At 40.6% G+C, this 25,164-nt stretch overlaps 1 protein-coding gene across 3 annotated transcripts in view; it reads right to left on the reverse strand.

Moving 5' to 3' along the window:
• Positions 1-25,164, reverse strand: part of TNIK (TRAF2 and NCK interacting kinase) — a 395,341-nt gene that overhangs the window by 109,423 nt on the left and 260,754 nt on the right. For all 3 annotated transcript variants that reach the window (XM_047099965.1, XM_047099964.1, XM_047099963.1), the window contains exons 5-9: positions 20,843-20,953; positions 17,212-17,302; positions 14,899-15,029; positions 3,841-3,895; positions 1,779-1,857 (exon numbers count right to left, since the gene is read on the reverse strand). In XM_047099965.1, coding sequence (XP_046955921.1) covers positions 1,779-1,857; positions 3,841-3,895; positions 14,899-15,029; positions 17,212-17,302; positions 20,843-20,953 — 467 coding nt within the window. The remainder of the gene's footprint in view (positions 1-1,778; positions 1,858-3,840; positions 3,896-14,898; positions 15,030-17,211; positions 17,303-20,842; positions 20,954-25,164) is intronic.

Consider the following 25,164-nt stretch of genomic DNA (forward strand, 5'->3'; position numbering starts at 1 on the left):
AACACATGTGTGGATGGCCAGTTTGACTCCTGTGGGTGGAACTCTGGAAACGTCTGTCCAGCAGCAGTTCTTGGAGAGGGAAGGGGAGGAGGGAACAGGCAAGTGAAGTCCGCCCTTTACAGTGTGTGTGTGTTGGGGGGAGGAGGGGAGGGAGGCCTGGCACCAAGGACAAGCAGAAAGCGAGCAGAGGGCTTTGTAGTGCTACTGATGCTTCCAGAGATGGAACTGAGCTGACTGCTCTCCTGAGGAAGTCTGTTCCGGGGAGAAGGGAGGAAGCAGGGCTTCCGGGCCCCACTGATCATGTGCCATACAGGTACCCAATGGAAGGCTGTTGCTGGGGAGAGAACGGCTATCACACAGCGACCCTCCAGAGTGAGAACGAGGAACAGGGGTTGCTCTGCCCCTTGTTGCCAATAGCAACTCTCATGCTCTGTTCTTCTTCTGCAACTCGGGGCTGCCGGTCCCTTCTGGCTGTTTTCCTCTCTTCTCTGGGCAGTATGCCTTCCCCTTGTCACACCGGGGTTGCTATGTCATTACTAGGTGGCTGGTATTAATTAAACTGCTCTCTGTATAGCAGAGGAAAGCTGTGAGTGGGTAAGGGAGGAATATGAGGGTCCCCGTCAAGGGTGATCATGAAGTACTGTGAAAAGGGACAGAGAGGTCTTGAACCTTCATGTTCTAACTGCCCAGAACATGCCTCTAGAAAAAGACAGGAGATCACAAGTAGCCCAGGAATTGATCCCAGGGCAAGGGTGTATCAAGATCCACCATACATACAGGGGAAAGAAAGGACCAACGGATTCTTGTTATGCAATAATAAGATACAAAGACCCTGATGTAAGTAGGCAAAAAAGGCGAAAGTCCAACATCTGGCCTAACCTGCAGAACTGTGTGTCTCAAACTTGAGTCAATTGTATACTATCAGCACAATTTTTAGCCATATTCCTACACCACCCATACTAGTATCCACTCGGTATTCTTCTTTAAAAAAATTTTTTTTAACGTTTTATTTATTTTTGAGACAGAGAGAGACAGAGCATGAACGGGGGAGGGGCAGAGAGAGAGGGAGACACAGAATCGGAAGCAGGTTCAGGCTCTGAGCCATCAGCCCAGAGCCCGACGCAGGGCTCGAACTCACGGACCTCGAGATCGTGACTTGAGCTGGAAGTCGGCCACTTAACCGACTGAGCCACCCAGGTGCCCCTCGGTATTCTTCTTTAAATTAGGCCAATTTTTTAAGTGAATCAGTTTATTAAACGGGAAGGTTGTACCACTACCCAACTTAAGAAGCCAATATCACTTGCCATAAAGAGAAAGCAGCGGTAAAAGCAAAACTTACAAATATTTATGCACAGACCAATAAAATCATCTCTCACACTGCCAAGTATGTGTGTGTACTTACAGAATTGCCATCTTAAGGACTAGAAGAAAAGTCGGCCCACCGAACCAGCTGACTCTCGGAACTATCGCCCCCTCTGATAAGATGTTTTGTGCAGCCAGGAAGGATACTTCTTGAGGTAATAAATCAATGTTATTTCTGGGGCTCCACTACTCACTTTAGCTAACAGTTCCTTACCTGGAAGGTGTGGTGACAAAGACTTGTGCAAACAGTAGGTACTTAATAGGTGCCTTAAGAGGAGTGATAGTATATGGAAAAGCACTCACTAAGTCTTGGTTATGTTAGTCTACTCATGGAGCCGGACCTACGGATTTGAGCTCATCCAACAGAGCATCACAGGAAACCCTTCAATCTGCAAAACACTGAAGACCAAACTCACCACTTCTTAGACTTCAGGCGAGGTGCTGGGTTCCGGGGAATGAGGAAAAGGGCTCTCATGGGGTGCATGTCACAGAGAGCTGCAAGAGACCAAAACAAAGGGCAATTCAGGTTAGGAGGCCAAATACAGGCCAAGCCCACCCTAGCTGTGCAGCTCATGCTACCGAGTGGCTCCCAGTCGCACATGCCCCGTGAGCAGAGTCAGAGGACTACAAAGCTTCTGTTTGTGGAGCACTTAAAAGAGCTGGTGTCTCATAAAATACGCATCTCAACTAGACATTGTTAACATTTCTACTTGTACTTCATATTTAAGAAAAGTACATTACAGGGCCGAAACCTCTGCTTTGCTATAAATAACCATCGGAGATTCAAAGTAGACAACATCAAGATAACAACTACAGTGGACATGGTAGGTTATTTTTAATTTGTAAAAGCCTAAGTCATAAAATGAAAGATGAATGGTCTATTTCTTATATACCAAAGGCCCATACAAACCCAATGCTATGTACATAGATTTTTAGAGTATAAAGCACTAGGCCAGAACACCTTTCTGTCTGTATTTCTAAATATCCTGATGGCTTTTCAGGTTTTATGATATGTTTATCGTTTGTTTGTTTGTTTGTTTGTTCATTTGTTTGTTCGCTGGCCCCAGAAAGAACAGAGAGATCAAGGCAAAGAGGGTCTGGTAGAAAAGTCATTAAAATATCTCAACTTGTAAACGTGGCATTATGGTTTATATTAAGGACTCATGCGTCCTTATTTTAATCAAAATATTTCACAGGTTTACTTTTCAAACATCAGGGGGTATCCTTTCCTTTGTGCCCAGAATATGAATATATTTTCTCTAAAAGCTAAAGGATTCTGTGGGTAGAAGTTTATTTTCAGCCCCCTCTACTACTCATCAAGAATGACAATATGGTTTTCAGACTGCAATATACTATTCTTCTGATTCATAAATGCCTATTAGCATTGTGAATGAAGGGAATTTTGTCATCAAACACTCCAAATCAATCACACTTACAGATGAATCCTACCAACTCTAGAGTGAGAAATCAGACTATGATAACGTGAAGATAAAAAGTCATATAAACAAAACGACCTGCCATGCACAGACGGGGCCTGTTTTGGTTCGGGTCCCCCGCAAAGCAGACACCAAGGCAGCACTAAGCATGAGAAGGTATTACCAGGGAAAACTCCTGCCTGGAAGGAAGTAGGGACGGAGCCAGGGAAGGCTGGGAGAGTTTTCAGTTTGCTCTGCATGTCTGATCAGAGTGAAAGGAAGAGGCAGACGAAGTAGGTGGAAGTGTGCTGCCTGAGCAAACTAAGCAGTGAAACTAAGGAGTGAGAGTTGCCTACAAAGGCATCCTGTGCCCTCGAGAAAAAGTTCTGTCTTATATCCCTGCCAGGCTGGGTCACTGATGCGGAGGGCTTTGCGGGGTGGTGGGTAGAGCAGTGGCAGCGGAGGCCCCTTGGTGAGTTGCACTTCCCGTAGGGAAGCCTGTGGGGCACATGCTCACAGCCAGCACAGGACTGGTGGAGGCACTCTGCAGTACCAATACTGCAGAGCTCAAGGAACAGCAGAGGTTCCCCAGATAGCCAGAGCCCTGGCCACTCTGCCTTGGACCTCAAAATCTAAACGTCAGTACTTTATTAGGAGGGAGAGCAACTGAGTATGCAAGTGTCTGCATAAGCCGTGCACTGGAAATCAGTTCTGACTTTTTGTTAAGTTGGAGTTTCTAGTCTGTGTGAATTGGCCCCAGTTTTGCATTAGGCGAAGGGCAGTTCAAGAAGAAACTTCACACTGAATCGGTAAAATAAACAAGATTCCCGAGTTGTCTCCCTTTTCTTTCTTGTTTCCTCTAAACACGAGATCCTCACACCGCTCTGAGATGAATGGATTCCTGGTTGATTTAAGATGACTTTGCTTTCTAAATATGCCAGCTCGAACCCACACCGGGCTCGGTGTAGCAGAAGCAAAGCTACTACAGAGCCTGGCAAGGAAGCGTCGCTCAGTCCCTGCAGAGCAGACCAGCAACAGATTTCACCCAGAGGAAGGTACTTACGGGGAGCGCCTTCTGCCATCTCGATAGCGGTGATTCCCAAAGACCACAAGTCACTCTGAAAAAGATAGAAGGCATAGACACATGCATAAATGCAGTCAACAGACAAGAACTTGGTTAAGCCCGGTAATTGCTCCAGAACTGCCTGTAGAAAAGCCATTCAGTCATCTCTTTATGAACCTATTTTGCTCACTAAGCCTAAAAGCAAGAACAGCTTTTTTCACTCTTCATGGGTAGTATCTCTCACAGTATTTCCGATACATGGTGAGTTTCCAGTAAATGTATGAAAAATGAATATAATGTCTCAAAAATTAATTGATCACCAAAATTTATCTGTCGATTGAACCCTATGAAATTGGTGCTGTTTTAATGCCTTTATTGAGGTAGAATTATCTTACAATTAACTGCCTATATTTGAAGTCTATCATTTGCAAAGGTTTGACATGTATGCACCTGTGAAACCGTCATCACAATCAACACTGTAGATATACCCCTCCCCCATGCCAAAGGGTTGCACGTGCTACTCTGGCGTCTCCCCGCCTGCCCTTGCTATCCCCTGACCCAGTTCTGCTTTCTGTCACTATGGATCAGCTGGCATCTTCTGAAGTTTTATATAAATTAAGTCATTCCATTTCTTTCATGAACATAATGGATTGAGGTCCAGCCTTGTTGCAGTATATATGAGTAACTTCATTCCTTTTCATTGCCAACTAGCGTTCTATTGTGCGGTTACATTACAATTTGTTTATCCATCCGCTTGTTGGTGGACAGTGTTTCCAGTCTGAGCTATTGCACATAAAGCCGCTACAGACACTCATGTACAAGTCTTCATCCGGACATATGCTTCTGTTTCTTTTGTGTAAACACCTAGGTGTGCAACGGCTGAATCATATAGTAGGTACGTGTTTGTTTAGTCGATTGTTTTAGACCTACAAAAACAGCAATTTCACATGGCTTAACCAAATCAGATGAGGACAAGGAAACTTTTGGGCTGTATCTGCATGTATCTCCAGGGCCTAGATGGGAGCCAGGCAACAGTGGCAGGTGCTTGGTATGTCTGTTGAATGAATGAATGAACAGTAGCTTCCATCTTGTAAGTAGACAATATGTAAAATAGAGAGTCTGCACCGTTATATTCTTTCTTATGATGAGACTGACTTTTATGTTCTCATTGGAATTTTCGAGGCTAACGTCTCCGCCCCTGCCTATGCAATCTCCGTCTGTAGCAGTATGCTTCTCCCCCACTCTGCGTCCATGGCGCAGTTGTCTCTGAGGAGCATAGGAAGGAGCAAATCAAAAGAAAGGGAAAACCAGGTTAGGAAACCCCAGAAGAGATGCTTGCTGCTTCAGTGTCCTGGTGGATGGGTAAGAAAACACAGTGTGAAATTTGGTTCAGTGGCCTACAATCCTGATGAAGACTTTCATCCTCCTTTTCTTTTCAATATAACCTGCGTTTTGTATGTTATTCCAAATTCTCTCCCGGAACCTCACTCAGATTACCCAGGTCAAAGTTCAGTGTCCGTGCTCTTCCCATCAAACACATGTCAAGGCCACATGAGAGGAATCACACCTGGAAAAGGACTATGAAATCCATGCTGGGCCATTACCCAGGACTTAACTTCTCAGTATCCGGTGAGTGACACCCAGGTGTGTTCAGTATTTGGACCAAGGCCTGCACATAAAGGCAGAAGGCTTTCTGGGGGGCGGGCCTAGCCTCTTGCCTGAAGTATAATCTGCTTTTATTAATTAATTAATTAATTAATCTATTTATTTGAGAAAGAAAGAAAAAGAGTGTGTGTTTGCATGAGTGGGGGAGGGGCAGAGGGAGAGAGAGAATCCTAAGGGGGCTCCACACCCCAGCACAGAGCCAGCACGGAGCCCCATGTGGAACTCAGTCTCAGGACTGACTGTGCGATTATGACCTGGGCCAAAATCAAGAGTTGGATGCTTAAGACACTGAGCCACCCAAGTGCCCCAAGTGTAATCTACTTTAGAGTAGGTGGCTAGGGCCCATGCTAACCCCATACTAGGACCAGAAGGGGATTCTTTTAATGCATGAGCCCATCAATCGGTTCACGTGATACAAGTTCTCAGTTCAACTTGGGATAATAACACACCTGCACGATACCACTGTTCGCAGACTGTAGGTCACTTCTCTGCATAGAACACAACTCAAAAAGGCTACTCTTCTCCTTTCACTTTGTTATATTTCAAGATGTATTCAGAGTTGTCATTAGACACACACACACACACACACACACACACACACACACACACGTTTGCATAGCCCAGCAAGTGACTGAGTTTTCCCGCAGGCTCCTGGCCTTGCGGAGCTAATAAGGAAGGCCCAGCCTGCCATTACAGGCTGTAACCGATAAAGTTGAAAACACGGCTCTCTTGTACCTGGGGGTTTATGGTTGATTAACACAGACAATCATTTGAGAACATGACAAAAACACTGAGTCACTCGCTGTGCAGGAGGCATTCAACAGGAAACACAGCAAGAATAGGCTGGAAATGGTGGTTTGTGCTATTCTGATAGGATTTTAGTATCTCCAGGTCTTGCTGGTTCTACCATTTCCCTTACATCCCCAGAAATCAAGTGTTTCTGTAGTGTGAAATGAAGTACAAATATAAAGGTAGTGGCCAGGTACCATGTCTCTAAGTGCCACGGCAGGGTCACATTTAAATGGCCCTCCAGTCTTGGAAGCTTGAGCTGGTTTGAAAGACAACTGAAAGCCAATGCATCCAAAAGGAAATGATGGGGTTGGGGTGAGAGGGGTCCAGGCCAGTTCTCAGATGGGAAAGAAACAGCTCAGAAAACCCAGGCACATGTCTGCCTCTGGGTCCTTGCTCTAGCTACTCTGTCTGCCTGCAGCCACTACCCTAATTAAGTGCCTGCCACCACCCTCCTCTCCGTTACGTCTTTGTTCAAATGCCATGTTCTCAGTGAGGGCCACTGAATCTCCCCCGGGGCTTTGTCAGACCCCATCCCCTTTCCCACTTTTGTCCCCCAGGGAACGAATCACCTTCTAACATCTACTAATTTACTCATCACTAGTTTATATTGCTTTGTGTTCATTGTTTGCACCCCCTGCCTCCAACACACCCAGACTGGATAAAACATAAGGTCCACAAGGCATCAAGGATCTTTGTTCTGTTAACTGGCATATTCCCAGTACCTAAAGCAGCACCTAATAAATAATTGTTGAATGAATGAGCAAACCAAAGGTGCAAACAAATGAAAGATACGTCCTAAGATTGTCAGACTCCTTGTAGATCATCTCCGACCCAGACAAGGGAAAATGACTTACCCAAGACCCCAGAGCAACTCAGCACCAGGTTTGGGGCAGAGCTGGGTCTTCTGCCCCCTGGGCCACTTTTATTTTTTAACTGTCATCACTACATAAAAACCTGAGTATTCATCTTCTAAATAAAATTTATCAGGGGCCCATAAAATAATTGCTCTAAATTCCCACTTTGTCTACAGGGAACTGAAGGTGCTGGTGACTGAATGCAGGTGCTGAGATTCAGTGAGTCACCCCAAAAACCAAGGCTAGGAAACTGGCCTCAACTTCCCAGAGGCAGAGGGAATAGTCTTTTAAGTCTCAGACAGGCCTGGATTCAAATCCAGGTTCCTATCATAACTACATGCAGAGCACTGCTCAGACCTTAGCTTTCTCACTGTACAACACAGGTCACCGTGACCTGCATGCATGCAGGCATCCTGCCTTGCAAAGCGTCTGGCACACAGTAAGCTCAAGAATACGAATTTCCTTCTCTCCTGTTAGGTGAGACTGCCTGTGCTTGCCCAATGCACTCTTGTATGATTTCCCCCTCTTGGGTTGTTGGCTAACCCAACAGGCATTTTCAAACCCCATTTCCCTTGCTGCCTCCAGTTCAGAGTATAGGAAAGCTAAACCTGCTTATCCAGACTCCCCTGCAGCCGAGGATGGCAGGTAAGGATGTGACGTAGTTCTGGCCAATAAGACACAGGCACACAACTTCTGGGAGCTTCTGAAACGTTTTGTTCTTCCTGATACAAGTGACAAATACAGATGATGTCCTGACAACTCTTTTCCACTTCTTAGTGCCTTGAATAAAAACACGGTATCTAGAGTTACAGCATCCATCTTGCAACCATGAGGCAACAAGCCAGCAAATGAATTATGACAGGGCAGAATGGTAGGAGCCTGGGGTTTGAATGAATCAATGAGTCACTACACTAACCCTGGACCGCCTTCCTCTAGACTACTGATGATGTAAGAAACAGAAGTACAGCCAAAAGCGTCTTTAGTGATAATATGTATACAGCAATAAATTGAGGAAACATATTCTGAGAGCAGGAAAATGGAGAGGTCCCAGTTGTTAGGTGAGCCTGGATTTACCCCCACAGGAAGCAGAAAAAGTCAGCAAAGTGAGAGGTTTCTTTTATTCAGTACATATCACCTCAGATCCCCTCTTAAGTAGCCTTCCCCCAAGTCCCAAAACAACCCCTTCAAACCAGAGGTCACACCATCCCAAGTCCTGTGCAACCTCTGTCACATGACCAGGCCAGAAACTGCCTCTTCTTTAAGGCCTCATTTGATATCATCATAACTATCTTTTTTTTTTCTTTTTTCTTTTCTTTTCTCTTTTTGTTTCCTTTTTTCTTTTCTTTTTGCTGGGTTTCTCTTCTTTTCCAAAAGGAACATTTACATTCCTGACCATCCGTACCCAGAGCTGCTTGTAAGCTACGCTTAACTGGCCCTGCTAGACAGCAATAAACGTCCTTGACGGGACTTGTTTTAAGCCTTTGGATACATTAGCAAGTCCCAAAGACACTTCAGAACTTAAATACGGGAGAAAATGTTCCAATTACAACTGGCAAGACAGATCACAGGAGACGAGAAAGGGAAGAGGGAGGAACAAGATGGGGAGAGAGTCAGGGAGAGATAAGTTTCCTTCGTGGCCATGGTGTGACTCATTTTGGCAGGAGCTGGGTAATTCATTATTCTAGAGGCGCTGCTCAGCCTGGCCTGTGGCATGATTAATAGCCCAGTCCTGTGTGCTTTACAGACAGAACAGAGACAAATTCTAGAGCCTCTGAGAAGGCAAGCACGCAACTTCTGGCTGCTGGGGGGCCCTCTGGCATGCAGGCAACTTGGACACAGCATAAGAGCATCTCTTTTGGGGCTGGGTTGCCCAACACATGAAGAAAAGAGCACTTGCTGATGGCTGACCCCTTCGCGGCACAGCAAAGAGCCCCGTGTGCTTGAAGAGGCAGAAAGAGCTCATGCAGTACAGACAGACAGACCTAGATTTGACTCAGCTCTGACACAACTAGCTTGGTGACCTGGGGCAAGCCACATAATTCCTCTGAGCCCAGTTCCTCACCTATAATGTGAAGAGAACACCTACCTTGCGGGGTTAATACCAGAACTCAATAAGGTGGTATAGGTACAGTGCTCGGCACGTTGACATGCAAATACTGGGTATTTAACAAACTCTGGTATGGTTATCATTGACTGGCAGTTCAAGCAGCACACCTGCATCAGGTAAGGTGGCAATGAGCTCTGGTACTTAAGGTACTCAAAGGAGTCACTGGGATGATGTAAGCTTACGGGAAGAAACGGGAAAGGGCGTGTTCTTCCTCCTTCGGCCCTGTGGTCTCTCTTCATGGGCAGAGCCTACTAAGAAGCCAGATGGAGTGCTAGCCCCATTATCCCAAAGCTCAGGGTAGCAAGGTAGTCTACACTTGACAAGCAATAGCTCAATGACCGGCACGGCCAGTAGAGTGGACTCTACCAAGTTTCACAGAGCAGAAAACAGTCTTCTGTTTTGTGGTTATTGTTATTGTCTTTGTGGAAATGTTCAAGCTGGAAAAAGGAAATTGTATTTATTGTGTGTGGTCTCTAAGGGAAGCACCTTAATCCAGAGGCAGAAGTTATGGATAAGCGGATTCTGACTCAAAATAGGAAGACAATTAAAGATGTGTCATACAAATATGAGGTTTGAATCTTAGGATACTGCTGGCTTTTTTAGGTTTAAAAAAAAAAAAGGCCCCAAATGGCAGTCCCTTCATATGACACACAAACAAAAATATTAACTATCATATGTTGAGTAGCTACCAAGAGTTAGGCATGGAATTAACCCCTTTGTAAATGTTAGCTCAGTTTATTCTAATACAACTTTGTCATATACAATTTACTATTTCCATTTCATCAAGGTTCGGGAAGGTTTCAATAACCTCTCTGAGGTAATGGAGCAAATAGGAGGCAAAGTGTACATTTTAAACCACTCCTGTCTAACTTTGAAAGCTTGACTCTGAATTCACTATGTCATACACTTATATTCTACATTAAATATAAACAGCCAAGGTGGTGGGTCACTCAGGGTCACCGAGGGTGCTGAAGCACGGGTTGTGACTAATAATTCCATTTCACACATAAAACAAACTGAAAGCAGAAATCTCCAGTCCCTTGTTCATCTACATGTGTTATCTGATGGAAGGGAAAATATTAGAACAGCTTTATTACCTTCGGCTGGGGACCGGCCTGCAGGCCAGGGGAGGTGCTACTGTGCCTCACTGAGGAATGTCATACAGGTGGATGTGAACACAGAGCCACAAGGGATCTGTTCAAAAGCGATTTCAGCCTCTTACTGGTGATAATAACATGGTGTCTGTATCATCCTTTCCTCCTTCCAAATAAGGGTGGTGCCTTTGAATCTCAGTAGACAGAGGCCAGGCCTTGTTTGAGAATATAAATCTCATGCTGCAGTCTGAATATCGCTCTCTCACATCACACTCTGCGTGGATCTTGGTGACTCCCAACGAGTCAGATTTCTCCTTCCATCCTGCCTGAATAAAGCCAAGTATCTGTGACACAGGAGAATGAGTATTTGCCCTACAGCCAGAGCACAACACTCACCTAAACCCTGGAGGAGACATCTATGCCTGCAAATGATCCACAGCACCTGTGTGCAAAGTCTCATAAGCAGAGTTGAGGTGAATGACACAGAACATTAGTGCAGGTGGGGCCAGAGGATGGGGGAGTGGGGGTTGAGGGGCTATGACATGTCACTGGACTTCTCTTACTTACTAATTTAATATGAATGCAAGGCCAACTTATGGGGTGGAGTGAGCAGGACAGCAAAATATATAAAATAAAAATTTTAAGCTCTCCACCCCCATATCATCCATCCATGGGGCAGGGGTGAGTAAGACTGTGTCATGTGCACTATGCTGTAAGCTGCTCTTTGTGTCTAACACTCTGTCTTGGGATCTGTCCACTTCAGCACACATGCTACCCCATTGCTTATATGACTGCATGGTTTTCCACTGGACAGATGCTCTTGTCTTTATCCCACCAGTTCCCTATTGCTGAGAATTTGGCTGCAGAAAGCTTTCATTAACGAGTAATTCTGTTAAAGCAATAGATACATAGGACTATGAAATACTTGACAACCCCCATCCAACTGAAATGAAATTCAAATTTTAAAAATAAGAATTTAAACAGCTTAGGAAGTTTGAACCGTTTTATTAATTTTAAATCTTTTGAATGCTTATTATTAAATGAGAAAGCTTCCATTATTGCCCTACATACTTATCAGAGAAATGAAACCTTTCCTTTTGCTTGAAGTGTTTTGACAGAATTTCTGAAAACAAGAAAGAAAGGGCCTCTAGGGGGAAAGTGAACACACCAGGCATATGAGATTCTGGTACTCCTCCTTCGAATAGGGGTTATTTTCAATCAGTTACTTACTGTGCCTGGTAGATATCAGACAAAACCAGATTGCAAAGAAAACCATGAGCTCTTCAGACTACTTTTCTACAGAGGCCTTTATTTTCTTGAGTTGCTGTAGTTTTAGAAAAATTTACAGCAGTCTTTAAACATACCTTAGACAAAGAGTAGATGGTAATCTATAAATAATAAAACAATAAAACAAAACTATTCTCTTACATTTTGTTTTCATTTCATTTCGTTTTTTTTAAAGCTCATTTATTTATTTTTATGTTGAGAGAGAGAGGGAGCGAGCACGAGCAGGGGAGGGGCAGAGAGAGAAAGATAGAGAGGATCCCAAGCAGGCTGCGCTGCCAGCACAGAGCCTGATGTGGGGCTCGAACTCACTAACTGTGAGATCATGACCTGAGCTGAAACCAAGAGTCGGATGCTTAACCGACAGAGCCACTCAGGTGCCCCAGTTTTGTCTTTATTTTAAAGGAAGGCCCCTGTGACATCTAATAAAGCCTAGTGGCTTTCAAGTCATCTTTTGTTCTAAACATACCCCTAGGTGGAAAGTATCGATAGCACATTAGAGCCCAAAGTGTCGACATAAGTTTCTGAGGTTGGAATATACAGCTGGGTCAAGCGGACTACCAGATGCACAGTACTGAACGCCTGAACCTTGATGGGGTTGCAAACTAACTTTATGTGTCGAAACTGCATGTACAGACCCAGCTTAGTTAATTCTTTACAGGTGGTGGGTATTTAATAAATATGTGCTGAGTGAATGAAGAAATGGTTTTGAAAGGCAACATATTGTCACGTTGTCTCCTGGTGACAGACTACATACCTAAGAATGGTGAAGAGAAAAAAAAGGATACAATCTGGTGCCAAGAAAGAAGGAGAAAGATTATATTTACAGAATCACTGCTTCTCTAGTCCACTGTAAGAGTGTGAAATGGTTGAAATAAATCTTCAAAGAACGCTCAAGCCTTCCTTTTTGCCCAGTCTTCCTAACTTAACCCTTTAGTCATGATCCTTCTTGTACCTCTGACAATGACCGGGGAGGCTCATGTTCTTGCCGTGGCTTCTTCCTCCTTTTGTACCACCTGCATTATAACAGTCCTGATGAATTAATTCTCACTAAGGTCTAAATGACTAATATAGTGAACCTGTTCCTCATCAGGATTCCTTATTTTTTAATAAAAGACACAGAAATTAGTCTTAACTTTATTAATGTTTCAGGATACGTTAATACTTCAATAGTCACATGGACTTGCCAGTACCTCTGAAATCACCTTGTGCAGCATGATCCCCCTGTGGTTACTCATACACCAGGCTGTGTCCACACCTAGAATTATGCATTGGGCTCAAAAGTCTTTTGCTGATTCCAAACTATATTCCTTAGCCTTACTCTGAGGAAAGAGGACCAGAATATCGGTTTAATTCTAAGCTTTGGCTTCGCCAGAAGGAAGTCCTCTTCTACATTATTGAAAACAGTTAAGTCACAGGGATCTATTTTATGTCACAGAAAATAAATGCCACATACAGAACAACTACCCAAAATACTTAAAAGGCTAAGCCAAGGGTAAAAGTTTGAAACACCCTGATTCTCTATGGTATGTTATAAAGTAGTTTAAACTATCTGTGGCCCAGAAGTAGTCTAGTTAGCACTTGTTAAGTATAACTACTGTTTGAAGAATTGCTTATAGAAAATTATGATACACATATCTGGCCTGGGACATATATTTTGTAGTGGCTCCTCTGAAGGGATTTGCAAATTAAATTATTTAAATGTGCTTATCATTAGCAGTTTAAATAAATGACATTTATTTTGGCAAGAGATTAATTTCTAACTTGGCAGCTGTTTTCAGACAGATTGTTGTCAGGTTATTACAGTGCCTAACTTTGAAAGAAGGAAGAAATGTACAGGAGATTATTTTGGTTTTAGACTTTCAGCTTGCATTTCTCCAAAGAGGCAAATAATTTCGTCCATGCCCTACGATACTGGGTCCCAAAGACATTGCAATGTTGGCATCTTTGTGACCTGATTTCAATAATAACCCCACATGTGGAGAACTAAAAATGTTCTTTAAAAGAGGAATTCTTCAAATATACTCTTCAGAAGCTGTTTTGTTGGTAAATTGGAGATTTATATAAGAGCACATCATAGAGGAGCAGGGTAATATATTGGTAATATACTGAAAAGAGATTTGCAAGATGTGGGCTCAAGCCCCAACTCTGAGAAGCCCACTAACTTGGGGTGTACTTGCCAAGACCTCTGGCCTCAGTTTCCCATCTTCAAGAGAAGGGTATTTGGAGCTGACTACTAAAGTCCTTGCGTGAAAAGTCCGTGCACCTGTGAAACCAGCCTCAGTAGTATCAATCAGGTTTTGCCCAAGGTTGTCCTGTAGTCTACACAAAGACCACAGGGTATCTCTTCATCTATTTCCCTGTCTGAAAACTCAACAGTTCCTACATTCCATTTGCCTCCAATTTTAATATTTCAACTTTCAGCCACAATTCATGACAATAATGTCACCTGACATTGCAGCTGTCAATGGGATAGTAACCCCAAATTATGTTTTATTACTGGCTAGCATAATGGAAAAGAGGGAGGCTTCTTGAAGAAGGGCACAACTACCACCATCTAGTTAAACACTGCTTTGAATTCATGAGCAAATTGCCAGTTTATGATACAAGGTAATAAGCCACCAATCGAATTTCAATGGAACACTACAACAGGCTACAGAAATACCATGAGGTAGCTACCAACACCCCACTTCATTCTCTCTCATTGAAAAGAAACTTCAAAAATTAAACTTTGAGCAATGGAGAAACGAGGAAGTCTATTTTTAATCGGAAAAGACCCAAGACAACACATTGGCCTCTTTTAGCATAAAAAGCTCTCAGCATATATATCCTTTGCCAAAAGTTTAAACACTAATCAAAATAGAAATCTATTGTGTTTTTCAAAGTTTTAATTTAAGTTCCAGTTGGTTAACATGCAGAATATTATTAGTTTCAGGTGTATAATCTATTGATTCAACGCTTCCAGAAGAAATCTATTTTCTAATAAGAAACCAGACTAAGTTCAAGAGAATATAGAAAATGGTTTCAACATTTTTTACAAATAAGCAACCAGATATAATGGGTCAATTCATGAAAAAGATTCTCACTTGAATGTCTTACCATTTTAAATTCAAATAATGCTTTTCAGTTCTCCCTTTGGATTACATAAATCGTAAACCCAGGATTATATAAATTCTAAACCCAAAGGCACATGAGAATTCTCCCACTGCAAGATTCAGGGCAGGATGTGAGACATAGTTTTGAAACAATGAAGAAGTCATACCTTGAAATCATATGTGGCATCTGGGTTTTCATCACAGGCAATAACTTCTGGTGCCATCCAATAAGGGGTCCCAATGAAGGTATTTCTCCTGCCCACTGTTCGATCAAGCTGGGCACTGACTCCAAAGTCCACTATTTAAGAGAAGACACATGCATGAAGTCAATGTCCTTATATGGTGATAAAATGAATGTGCATTTTTTTTCACTGTGGCAAAATAAACCCAACATAGAATTTACAATTTTAATCATTTTTAAGTGTACAGTTCTGTGTCATTAAATACATTCACATTGTTGTGCAACCATCCCCACCATCTGCTTCCAGAACTTTTCTGTCTTCCCAAACTGAAACTCTGTACTCATTAAACAATAACTCCTCATTCTCTCCTCCCCGCTCCCCACCCCTGCCCCTGGCAAGCACCATTCTACTTTCTGCCTCTGTAAATCTGGACTACTGTTGGTACCTCATATAAGTGGAGTCATACAGTATTTGTCTTTTTGTGACTGGCTTATGTCAATAAGCATAATGTCATCAAGGTTAATCTGCATGTGTCAGAATTTCCTAACTTTTTAAGGCTCAATAATATCCCATCGTATGCAGGTGCCACACTGTGTTTATCCATTCATCTGCTGATGGGCAACTTAGGTTGCTTCTTCCTTTTAGCAATTGTGAATGTTTATTTTTAAACTCTGTATATAAATGGATAAAGTATACCAATGAGGAAAGCACAAAATGCTGTATTTGGTTAAACCAAGGGTCTGTAGGGACCAAAAACAGGTGTTGAATAAAAAGCAAGCTTGTTTGCCATAAAAGAGAATACTTAGAGGATACAAAGGAAGTGGTTATGAGCCAAGTTTCTAGAGTCAGACTGCCTAAGTTTGCATCCCATTTCTGCCACTTACTAGTGATGTCACCTAGTGCTAGCAGATCAACCTCTTTAGGCTTCAGTTTCCAAATTTATAAAATGAGGGTGATGATATTTGCATAGAGTTGCTATGATGGCAAAGTGAGAGAAACTATGGAAGAGTATTGTGTACAGGGCCTGACATAATATTCTCTCAACAAGTGACTGTTGATTAATGATGACTGAATATTCTGAGGATACATTATCTAGCCAGTATACACAAACATATGTACATGCACGCATGTGTACACACACACACACACACACACACACACGCACACACACACACACACACCCTGCCTACGAAATGTATGCTTTTGTTTTAAGAGGGAATTACTCACAAGATGAAAGTTTGGCCCCAAATGCTAACTAAGAAAAAATGGAAATTATGTATTTTAACAAAGAGGCAAGAACAAATGTTTAGGATATAAACACAGGAGATATTTCAATCCCTTTGAAAATAAACAATCATATGGGCAATACCTCCTTTCTAGATGACAAACTGCATATCCTAGAGATAGCTGTCAATCCATGCCCTTACTCATAGACGCCAAGCAGGCAAATGCATGTGGAGATTCTCTACCTTCTCTTCCCACCAGATTGTTGGAAAGAAGCACCAAGGAAAAGGGTTGCCTCACAGATAACTCTGGCAAGTGGAAGTAGGATATCCAGCATGCATACAAAGGAGAATACTGAACACCCATTTTGTGCACGTGCCCTAGGTAATAATGAAGTCGATGAAAATATAATGTAAAACATATGGGAATATAGCAGGAATTCATTATTCTAAATGTGTCTAACAGGATATTTTTCAGTAAACAAATGGGTCATCACTTTCTGTTATAGCAGCAACAAAGTCAACAAATGGTAAGATACAGGAAACCACTTCAAGGTCAGTCACTTCTAATCTAAAGGGTTTTGCTTAAAAAAAACTCATTTTGGGGGGCACCTGGGTGGCTCAGTCAGTTAAGTGTCTGACTTAGGCTTAGGTCAAGATCTCACAGTTTGTGGGTTCGAGCTCCGCCTCGGGCTCTGTGCTGACATGTCAGACCCTGGAGCCTGTTTTGGATTCTGTGTCTCCCTCTCTCTCTGCCCCTCCCCCACTCACTGTCTCATTCTCTCTCTCAAAAATGAATAAACATTAAAAAAAATTTTAAAAAACCTGAATTTTTTCCTACGTATTGATTAAGCAAATGGTTCTGTCTGCTATATTGTATACCAATTCACTCAAGCACTTTTAGAAAATGTTTTGAAACAAACATTTTCCTCTTCGTTCTGTAGTACACTGACCTCCAAATTCACAGTGACAAATTTACATTCATTAAAAACAAAACAAAATGGAAAAACAATCAGCTGTTGAAATAATCGTATCAGTTCCCTCAATTCCTAGGCTCACTGGATCCTGTTCTTACCTAGTTTAACTTCTGCGTTCTCAGTCAGCAAGACATTCTGCCCTTTAATATCTCGATGAATCACTTTATGCTGGTGCAGATGACTCAGCCCCTGGAGTAACAGAGAGTTGACAAGGGTTAACAGGACAGAAGCCAAGATGCAAATAAACTAGCTGGGTTGTCAGTGATCCCAAAAAGATGTGAACTCACCCAGAGAGACTTTTGTTATCAGACTCACATCTTTCATATGTGTACAGTGCTGTTCTAAACTAGGCAACTGATCAATATAAACTAAAATACAGAAGCAGTCTTTGCAACGCCTGGTGCTGTATTAATGAACTGCTTGCATATCAGCATTGATCTCAGGTAGCATGGACCCAAGCGGACAATGATGCGGCTCTGGCATGCACGAGTTTCGGCTGATAGTACTGAGAAAAGTGAGGGCTGACTGCATGTGCTGGTTTGTAACAGAGTCTAGAGTCTCTTACAGAAAACTAACCTGATTTAACTAAGTACTCCAGTTTGTTTTTTAAATCAATATCTGAACTCAAAAGTTAAAAGTTACATTATAGTGTATAATTTTAACTAAGCACAATGAAACATTTCTCAGTCCAGACAAGAAATTTCCCATTGCCTTTAGCCAAAGTGCCTCACATTAAAAAAAGAAAACAGCAATTTCCCTTTCCTTTGTTTGGCATTCATAGCTGTCATCTTTAGTGCTTTATGATATTTATGGCTTTGTGTTCATTATATGAAATAATTATTTGGTGGCATCCAAACCTGATTGTGTTCCCCTTCTCCATGAGTTACTCTCACTTTGGCTTCTCTGTGGTCTGAGTTCTAAAAATCTACAGACTTGCTCTAAGTCAGACAAAGCATAACCTAAAATAATCTCAAATTGGTGTCTTAAAGCAAATTACGTTATGCTAACACTTGCTCATCCAAGGTATTTATACTCAGGTATTGCCATTTTATTATTTATACTTTGCTGTCTTTTTAATTTTCCTGCATAATGACAAAACCCTGGTATGAAAAATGAAGTTGACATAAAAAAATTCTAAATATCTGAATTCCCTTGTTGAAAAGACTCATCAGAAGAATATGGATGTTCAAAAAGATCAATGTGTATGTTCAGGAATATCAGTAAACATAAACCATGAGAGTTTGAAGCACTGGCTTGGGTGCTAAAAAATTACCTTTCTTATCTAGTCAGGTTAGCTCAAGGTGGACATCAAGCAGATTAAAATGTTTTACAGCATCTTAACATCCCATGAATTCTTATAAGAGGGACTGAAGATCCCTTGGCCTCCTTCACTACCAGAGCTTTTGGAAGCAGGTACCAGAGCACACAAGTGAGCCAAATGCCATATTTTATGACATCGTATGATGCATGGAGGGTTATCTCTGAAACTTCTTGTGATTGAGTGTCTCTTCCAATGAGTCACCTTATCTCAAATGCCAGTACCTTTTGGGAGAACGTATTGGAAGAAGGAAGAAAACAGTTTTCACACAATCTACCCAAGCATTGAGGGAGAATCATCAGGTGATGATCCTGCTGTTTTCAGAACCCTGGAGAGCACATGGTGGATCCCCAGGGTTCCCCAGCTGGGATTCCTCAGCAGCACAGAAAGGTATATTGCAGAACAAGCCCTGAAGACCCAACAGATTCTTGGCACCACTGGGTGGTCTCGAAGACTAAATAACCTTTCGTGCTTTCTCTAAATGAGTAAAATTGTAAGTCAGAAATTCAAATGAAGTTGACAAAAAGGCACCTCGATCTTTGAAAATAAATGTCAGATTTGAAGGACAGCAGCAGCCATACCTCCTTGTATCCCGCTCAAATTTTGTTTTGTGTTCTTTTGCCCACCCCAAGCCATGGAGAGTTTATCCTATGTTTGCTCTTAAGAGCTTTATTTTTTGTGTTTTTCACCTTTATGTCTCTAATCCAGCTGGAATTAATTTTTAAGCAGGATATAAAGTAGGTATCAAGCTACATGTTTCCACACGACTATTCAATTAACCAAGCACTATTTACTGATAAGGGCACCCTTCCCCCATGCACTGCAGCACTTCCTTTGTCATAAATCAGGGGTCCATATGAAGTGCATCTGTTTCTGGATATTTATCCTGTTCCTTTGGCCATCTGTGTGTTTGTGTGACGATACCTCATTCTGTCTTATCTACTCAGTAGCTTTATAATAAGTCTTGATAACTGGCACCATAACTCGTTCAGCTTTGTTCTTCTTCTTCAAGATTGCCTTGGCTATTCTTGGCACTTTGCATTTCCATTTAATGTTTTAAAATTCAGCTTGTCAAGGGGTGCCTGGGTGGCTCAGTCAGTTGACCGTCTGACTCTTAATTTCGGCCCAGGTCATGATCTCATGATTTGTGGTTTCGAGCCCCACGTTGGCCTCTGCACTGACAGCTCAGACCTTATTTGGGATTCTCTCTCTCTCTCTGCACCTTCCCTGCTTGCACTGTCTCTCTCTCTCTCTCAAAATAAATAAGTAATTGTTTAAAAAATAAAGCTTGTAAATATCCACAGATACACCTAGAGAAATTTTGATAGGGAGTTCAGTGAAACCACGGATCAAACTGGTAAGAAATAACATCTTTACAATATTCAATATTCTTATCTGTGAAACGGTATATACCTCCATTTATTAAAGTCTTCTTTAATTTCTCTAATATTTTGTAGTTTACAGTGTAGAAGTCATTTACATCTTTCTATAAATTTATTTCTAAGTATATGCTATGACAAATGTTATTTTTATGGGTCCATTTTCTTTCTTCTTTTCTTCTTTCTTTCTTTCTTTCTTTCTTTCTTTCTTTCTTTCTTTCTCCTAATGTGGTTTCAATTTCTTAATGCCTTCTATCCACCCACCCATCCATCCATTCACAGCACATAATCTGTCTCTCAAAAGTGTATCTTGGGCACATCATGAAAATAGTTTTAACTTTTATTTCCTTAGATTAAGAAGGCAGAGCTTATAAATAAATTATGATTGTGAAGCAGATCTAGTAATAATACTCAGTAAATGTACAATAGACTCCATATTACTAGCAAGAGATAAATAAACTAGTCTGACTGAACCCTGACCAATTACCTTCTTCCTGAATTGAGCTCAGTACATATGATACTATTGTCCAGATTGCCTGACTGAGATTAGTGGGCAAAACTGGACAAATATACATAGTCTTATCCAGATATTTTGATTGATTTAAGTGACAACGTCTCAAAGATTTTTTTTTTTCATTTAAGATCAGTTAGATGAGGTTATAAATGCTGGAATGGTTAATGTCATGCAATTCGTCAACTATTTTCATAAATGGAAAATTCAAGTAATCGAAAAAGCTCTAAAAAATTCATTTCCTAAGTGAAACCTATCTCTATGATCTAAAATCATATTTCTAATTGAAAACACCATTGGAAATGGTTAAGGAAAGTCAACCAATGTTAATCCCCCAAATGAGAGTTCACATGGCCTGATCAGAATGACTCTCCCTTCTATTGGAGCAGACCACAAAACCACCACCACTGCCATCATTGTTAGAATAAAGCTTTAGAAAGGTCTACAATACTTTTGTGAATGTCAGTGGAAGGTTGGTACAAAGTTCAACACCTCCCAAGATACTCCATGTTGTCACTTACTCGTAAGATCTCCCTGCAGATGTACGCGATCCACTCTTCCTTCAACGTGTTACCTTTTGTGTTCTTGATCAGGTCAGTGACAGAGCCAGCACCACAAAACTCCATCACCAACTGGCAAAGGAAGAAAACATACCATAATTATAGTTATACTTCACAGCTTCCACTGGGTTAAGACAGCATAAGTGATTCCAGTTGGCTGCTTTAGAATGCCATTCCTGTAAGGAACAAGTGATCGTAAGACAATATATAAAACATAAACTTATATCTTAATTTCTTTCCAAAATGATGGAAAAGAAAGATTATTTTTAATTTTCCAATCTGAAAATTATAGTTGGAAACTGAGGAAAATCTCCATATTCTAAGTATTTTTAAAAACGAGGGCAGATGTATTTGAGAATATCTCTGCAGTTTTATCCAGCAATTGATCTCATCTCTCCTACAAAAGCGGATCATTCTCCTGTCTGAAAGAGCTATGGTTTTCTAGGCAGTCCAACATTAGGACAATAAAGTGTAGGCTGTTTATGCTATTGGTTTGTAAGTGGCACTGTAAGCTGTCAGAGTGGGGACTATCTGTTTTTAATTAACTTCAGCAAATGCTCCCGGGAGGTTAGACACATCAAATAAATTCGATAAACAATAAGCCTTAATTTAGCACCTTTCATCCAAAAAGCTTCAAGTTCTCTATAAATATAAACTCATTACAGCACTCAGCAACTTTATCGAATAGGCAGAAAATAATCCTCTCCCTTATTTAATAGAGAAATAAAGACTAGAAGAGGGAAAACAATCCATCTGATTTTACACTCATTTTCTAGGTTGAGGAAACATATCCATTTCCATATTTTCTCCCTTTTCTTAAAACTAAAAGAGGTCTTCTACAAATGTCATCTTATTAAGTACTTATATATTTTTTGTAATTATATGAAAAGAATTCAGAATAACTAGCAATCAATCTCTGACTAGACACTAGAAACAGAACTAAAATGGATCCACGAGAAATCACATTGACGGTTTTGGCTTTGTCCAAATGTCCATTCCCAACATCAACACCATGGTTGCCTAATAGAAACTCAGTAAAACTCTGAAATGAGTTTCATGAATGAGTTTCCAGTGCGTCTTCGGACTTGTCTTATGATTCCACAAATGGCAGGAAATGCTACCATCTTCCCCAGACTGCCAAGGGAAGTAAAGAGACCTATTAGAAGTTTCTGTAAGGAAATTTGAGAAGTGCCACAGTAGCTCACACTGCAACCCAAAAAGAGTTGCAGAGTTGTCATATATGATAGCCAGGAAGCTATAGGAGACCACAAGATCATGTTAGAAAGAACTCAAGAATCAACTTGAAGAGGTTCTCACTGGCCAACTATGGGATGATTTGAGCATCAATAAAAGTAACAACTGCAACGGCTTGAAACACATTAAATATGCCTAACTAAATGCATTAATAAACAACCCTCAAAAAGAATATATATAACTGGCTCTGTCTTATTTTGAGACTGGTAAATAAAGGGAAAGAATCAAGAGTTTCTACTGCCAATCTTAGACAAGTTTTACCACTGGATAATTAAGTACTTAAGAGGTAAATTATCTTTTCATAAACAGCAGGCATTCCATGCAATAAATGAAGAGGACAGAAGAGAATTAGAATATTACTATTTCATAGCCCCTAAATAAAAAAAAATAAGCACTGATTATCAATGGCTGCTAACACTAAAATAAATAAATAAATAAGAAGTAACCAGACAGGATTTGCCTCTTGATTAGAATAACAACATCACCTAAGAAGTAGCCTTGCCAAAAACAAACAACAGCAAACAAACAAAAAACCCAGAATCTGATCAAGTGTTTAGTTCCAACTGCCAAATTACAAAAAAAATTCAGAGTACTGAGGAACATGTTACCTCATGGGGACACAATCAAGAAAACCTAGAATAGGAAACTCCATAGGGCAAATGACCCATTTGCTTTAACAAATAAATTGCAAGAAGGTAAAAAAGGAGATGGAGGGGATATCTATAGACTTAAAACCATTAAAAAAGATATACCAACAATGTGCAAAGGATGCAACTTATCTAAATATGATTTTTTTTAAAAAGCTGTTAAAATTGTTGAGGCAATTAAAGCTTTGCATACAGACTAGATATTTGATGATACTAAGGAAATATGAGGGTTTTTTTAAAGTGTGATAATGGTACTGTTGTTATGTAAAAAATTCTTATCTTTTAGTGAAACATACTGAAATATTATGGATAAAATGATATGATGGTCTTTTCTATAAATGCTGCTGGGACAACTGAATATCCACATGTAAAAGAATGATGTTGAACCCTGACCTCATACTATACAAAAATTATCTCAAAATGGATCAAAGACCTAAATATAAGAACTAAAACTATAAAACTCTGAGGAGAGAATACAGGGGTAAATTTCCATGACCTTGGACTTGGCAGTGGTTTCTAGCTATGACAATAAAAGCACAAACAACAAAAGAAAACACAGATAAATTGGATTACATTAAAATTAAAAACTTCTATGCATCAAAGGATATAAACAAGAGAGTGAAAAGAAAACTCGAGAATGGGAAAAATATTTGTAAATCATATATCTAATAAGAGTCTAGTATCCAGAATATATAAAGAACAGATCAACAACAAAAAAATAAACAACATAATTTAAAAATGGGCAAAACACTTGAATAGACATTTCTTCAAAGAAGATATACAAATAACCTGCAATCACATGCCAAGATGTTTATCATCAACAGTCATGAGGAAGTTGTAAATCAAAACAATAAGATACCACTCTATACCCACTAAGATGGTTATAATTTTTTTAATAAGCCAGAAAATAACAAATGTTGGCAAGGATGTGAGAAATTGGAGCCCTCATATACAGCTGGAGGGAATGTAAAATGTTGCAGTCACAAACAGTTTAATGGTTCCACACACATTAAGTTAACATAGAATTGCCATATGACCTAGTAAGTCCAATTTTAGGTATATACTCAAAAGAATTGAAAACCAAGTATTCAAACAAAAACTTGCATCAGAATGTCCAAAGCAGCACTATTCACAATAGACAAAAGGTGGAAGTAACCAAAATGTCCACCATTGGATGAATAAACAAAATGTGGTATATCCTGTAATAAAGTATTATTTTGCTATGAAAAGGAAAGAAGTACTGATGCCTGATACAACATGGCTGAATCTTGAAAAGATTATACTAATTGAGAGAAGGACCAAAAAGGCTCTATATTGTATAAACCCACTTATATGAAATATCCAGAATAGGCAAATCCCTAGAAACAAAAAGATTAGTGGTTGCCAATGGTTTCCTTTTGGAGTCATGACAAAGTTCTGGAACTAGATAGTGGTAATGGTTGGACAATACTATGTACTTAATGCCACTAAATTATATATTTTAAAATGGTTAAAATGTTACATTTTGTGTTATATATTTTTTATCAGAACTTAGAAAAAGAGATATAATGAGAAGATACGTTTCAAAATAATAGAAGGGAAGAAGTGGGTAAGCATATGAATGGGGAGGATTGGTCAATGATTGATGGTTTGGGGACTAGTGTTGCGCATACGAGTGTCCATTATATTGTTCTCTTTACTATTGTGTATTTGGGGGATTCTCTACAATACAAAGTTAAAGAAAAATCCCATTGTGTAGCAAACCATGGTTCAATGGTGGCAGGATAGACTGAAGAAACATCCTTGGGTTGAAATATTTTCTCAAGTGAGCTGAATATGTTTGTGCTCCTTTCTCTTCTCAAATCTCATTTTGACAAACACAGTGACCAGACCTCCTATGAATCCTTCCATTGCTCCCATATCAGCGGGAGAAAATGTCCCACTGCTGAGCTCTATTAGGCCACGAAATTATAGTTCCCAAGGAAAGCAGTGGAAGCCCAGTGACTCTAGTCTTTTAAAATTAGTTTGGACAAAATACTTTCAAATATTCAGTAGGAAACAATCCTGCTCTAGCCAGGCACTAATGTCAGTGATTTCTATAATTTGCTTCTCTATTCAGCTCTAGCTGAAGGCTGCTGAATTCTTTTCATCTCACTATGGAATGAAATGATTGTTAAATTATGTAATGGGACTTAAAAAAAAAAAGAGAAAGAAAGGAAGAAACCAGCATTTGCTAGCAACTGGTTCCTGCAGCCACACAGTGACACTGATAATTACTGCCACCACGCAGCAGGGACCCTCCCTCATCACAAGTAACCTCATCACATTAATAAACAGAAACAGGGCTCAACATGCCAAGCCCAGCAGCAATAAGTCAATAACTTCACATCTCACAAGCAAGAA

This window comes from Lynx rufus, unplaced genomic scaffold (genome assembly GCF_022079265.1).
Source record: "Lynx rufus isolate CCGP_SWC_20201006 ecotype Redwood Valley unplaced genomic scaffold, mLynRuf1.p SCAF_5, whole genome shotgun sequence".
Lineage (NCBI taxonomy): Eukaryota > Metazoa > Chordata > Mammalia > Carnivora > Felidae > Lynx > Lynx rufus.